General features: G+C 50.7%; 1 protein-coding gene across 1 annotated transcript in view; it reads left to right on the forward strand.

The window, feature by feature from the left end:
• PLEKHO1 (pleckstrin homology domain containing O1) overlaps positions 1-2,754 on the forward strand; it is a 9,673-nt gene continuing 6,919 nt past the window's right edge. The window contains exons 1-2 of the mRNA XM_025052304.1: positions 1-53; positions 247-484. Of these exons, the coding sequence (XP_024908072.1) occupies positions 1-53; positions 247-484 (291 nt within the window). The remainder of the gene's footprint in view (positions 54-246; positions 485-2,754) is intronic.

Here is a 2,754-nt window from a genome sequence, read left to right on the forward strand (position 1 = left end):
ATGAAATCAAACGCGGTTGATCCGGCGCTGCGAGGACCGAGGCGGGGGGCGGGGTGAGGGCCGGGTGGCATCCGAAGGCCCCCGCGGCTCAGGCCCCTTCCTCCCGCGTCGCCGTTGTTTATTTGGGAGAAGGGGGAGGGGAGCGGAGGGGGAGAGTCCCTCCGAGTGGGGAACCTCTTATCGTAGGCAGCGGAGAGCGGACGTCGGGCTCCGGACCCCAGCCTGCGGCGGGCGGTCCCCGTAAAGGGGAGGGGGCGACGGAAGAGGGTCGCGAGGCTCGGAAAGGGGAGGAGAGCAGCTGGGATCACCAACCGCGCGTTCTCTTCCCCCGCGGCAGGGGCCTCAGGATGGAAATCATCAGTCTGCACCGCCGGAGAAGGTCGGCTGGGTCCGGAAATTCTGCGGGAAAGGGATTTTCAGGGAGATTTGGAAGAACCGCTACGTGGTGCTGAAAGGGGACCAGCTCTACATCTCTGACAAGGAGGTGGGTGCCCTTTGCCTCTGACTCTCCTATCTCCTCGTATTCCCCACTCTGGCTTTCCACGGGGGGCTCATCTACCTCTCGTCTCCCCGTCACCTCACACCCCATTCTGTTCCAAAAGCAAGTTCAGCAGTCGAGTGGGTCTCTACCCCTCATCGAATCTGCAGAGAAAGGTCACCCGTTAGTGAGAAGATCTGAGTTAGAAGTTGAGTGTGCATCTTATTTCATGATTTTTCTTTGCAAATAAATATCTTACTACGATGATAACCCCATCCCAAGATGTCCCAAAAGTTCTAAGTGTCCCTTGCTGCCCCCTACCCTATCCTAGCCTCTAGCTGAATGTAGGATTTTTTTCCTCTGCTATTGCTGCTGAAATACTTTGGGAACAGCAGCTTATTCTCCACCTCTTCCTGTCACCCCGACCCAGCCAGCCCCTCATTTCCTGTCTCTAGCAGGGGCACACACAGGTCGTAGCGCAGCGCAGCTGTCCGGAATCACAGAAAACACACGTACGCCCTGGTCAGTTTCACATGACCACAGGGAGAGTATTTGCGAGTGGCAGACAGTTATTTCTGGTGAAGCCAATGAACCAGTATGCTCTCTGTCCCCCCCACCCTAACGCTAAAAAACCAACAAACAAACAGCAAGGAACTCCCTACCCTGTTTGTATCAAGAGAGAGAAAAACGAAGTTATGAACCCCTGTATGTCTCTATATCTTATGCCCTACAGTTAAAATGAAAACCACAGTCCACACTGAGTCAGAACCTCAGTCCAGACCATTGAATCCAGACTCTTCCCCCTTTGATCTCTAATGTTGGGATCAGTAACACATAGTAATATTGAGAAACTGAAATTGCCCTTCCATAGGTTATAAGTCACTCCAGGCCTGGCCTCTGCGACTGTGTCAGCATAGTCTAGATGACTGTCCTGTGCTCCCTGGTAGGGTGGCCGTCACTCCCCCCATTCCGTGTTGCCTCGCCAGGGCTAACTGGAAAGTCCTCCCTGAGTTCTAACCTCTTCTGCTTTCTGCAGTAGACTATATCGAGGTAAAGAAATCCTTTTATGGTATTGAAACAGACCCACAAGCAGCCCTACAGAAAGTATTCTTCTGAACCGGACATCTGCTGAGACAGCTAGGGAACTAAGCTGTGCAGGGTGTCTAAACCTTGCTGTTTATGCTAAGCGGAGAATTGGTATTGGAGTGAGGCCAGAGGAAGACTTTGACAGGAGGATTTATTTTTAAGGGTCACCTCTGACCAATCCCAAATCCTACACAAAATTTTTCCACAATTTGCTAGCTTTCCATTAAAACAAAAAAGCACGTGTCAAAATGTTATCTCCTGTCTTCCCTGAACTTCATAATGGCAGGAAACTCTAGTGAGCAACCAGGGAGAGCTTCCTGCACTTGACAGGGGAACCTGAGAACAGTGAAAGGGTAGAAGGAACAAGACTTTTTTTTCATGTTTGTATTTGTCCAAAGAATAGAGTCTGGGGGCGAGAGAGGGTGGGTGGTCCTTGTTTGCGGAGGAAGAGGTACGGAGATAGGGGACAGGATGGAATGACTTCAGCCTAGGATGTGTGCTGTCCTATGAGTCAGGAGCATCTGACTGGTCATGGGGACAACTGCTCCCTGCTAAGAAGAGCATAGGAAAAGAGGGACCAAGCCTACTGATACTGCTCTTCTTCGGAGCCAGTTTCCATGGGCTTGGGTCAGAGGACTCTAGGCTTTATTCTGTCCACTTCCCAAAAGGTCCAGAGCCAAGAGATGTCGGAATTTAAAAAAAGAAATGGCTAGTGTAATGTTTGCAATTTACGTGTTAATGCAAGAAAATTCCCAACTTCTCCCCTAGAATTTGCAACAGCCTTTTTCCTTACTTCCCCTCACAAAGGCGGGGTCTGAAACCTGCAACTGTCTCCATCAAAGACTCCTTCTGCCTCTGTGTTGTTAACTGTTTTCCTCATTCTCAGTGGAAGGGCAACTTTTGGTCATGGGCTGATGTATGAGAGCAGAAACTAGACCTTAGGGAGACCTCATGATAGAGGAAATTGGGTTCAGGGCATCTCTTTTGGCAAGTGTGAGAAAAATCCCTTTCTGTGGGCCAGGGACAAGGAATCAAGGGAAAGGAAGGGTTAACTTTGGAAGATGGGTCATTAACGAGGCCATTAGACGGAGGAAAACACTACAGTAGAGAACAAGGGCCTTGGAGCTGTCCATCTCCCCTGGAACGTAAGTCTCCCTGAGTGCCTCACTGCATCTTCTGCCCCTGCTCTT

This window comes from Pteropus alecto, unplaced genomic scaffold (genome assembly GCF_000325575.1).
Source record: "Pteropus alecto unplaced genomic scaffold, ASM32557v1 scaffold106, whole genome shotgun sequence".
Classification (NCBI taxonomy): Eukaryota; Metazoa; Chordata; class Mammalia; order Chiroptera; family Pteropodidae; genus Pteropus; species Pteropus alecto.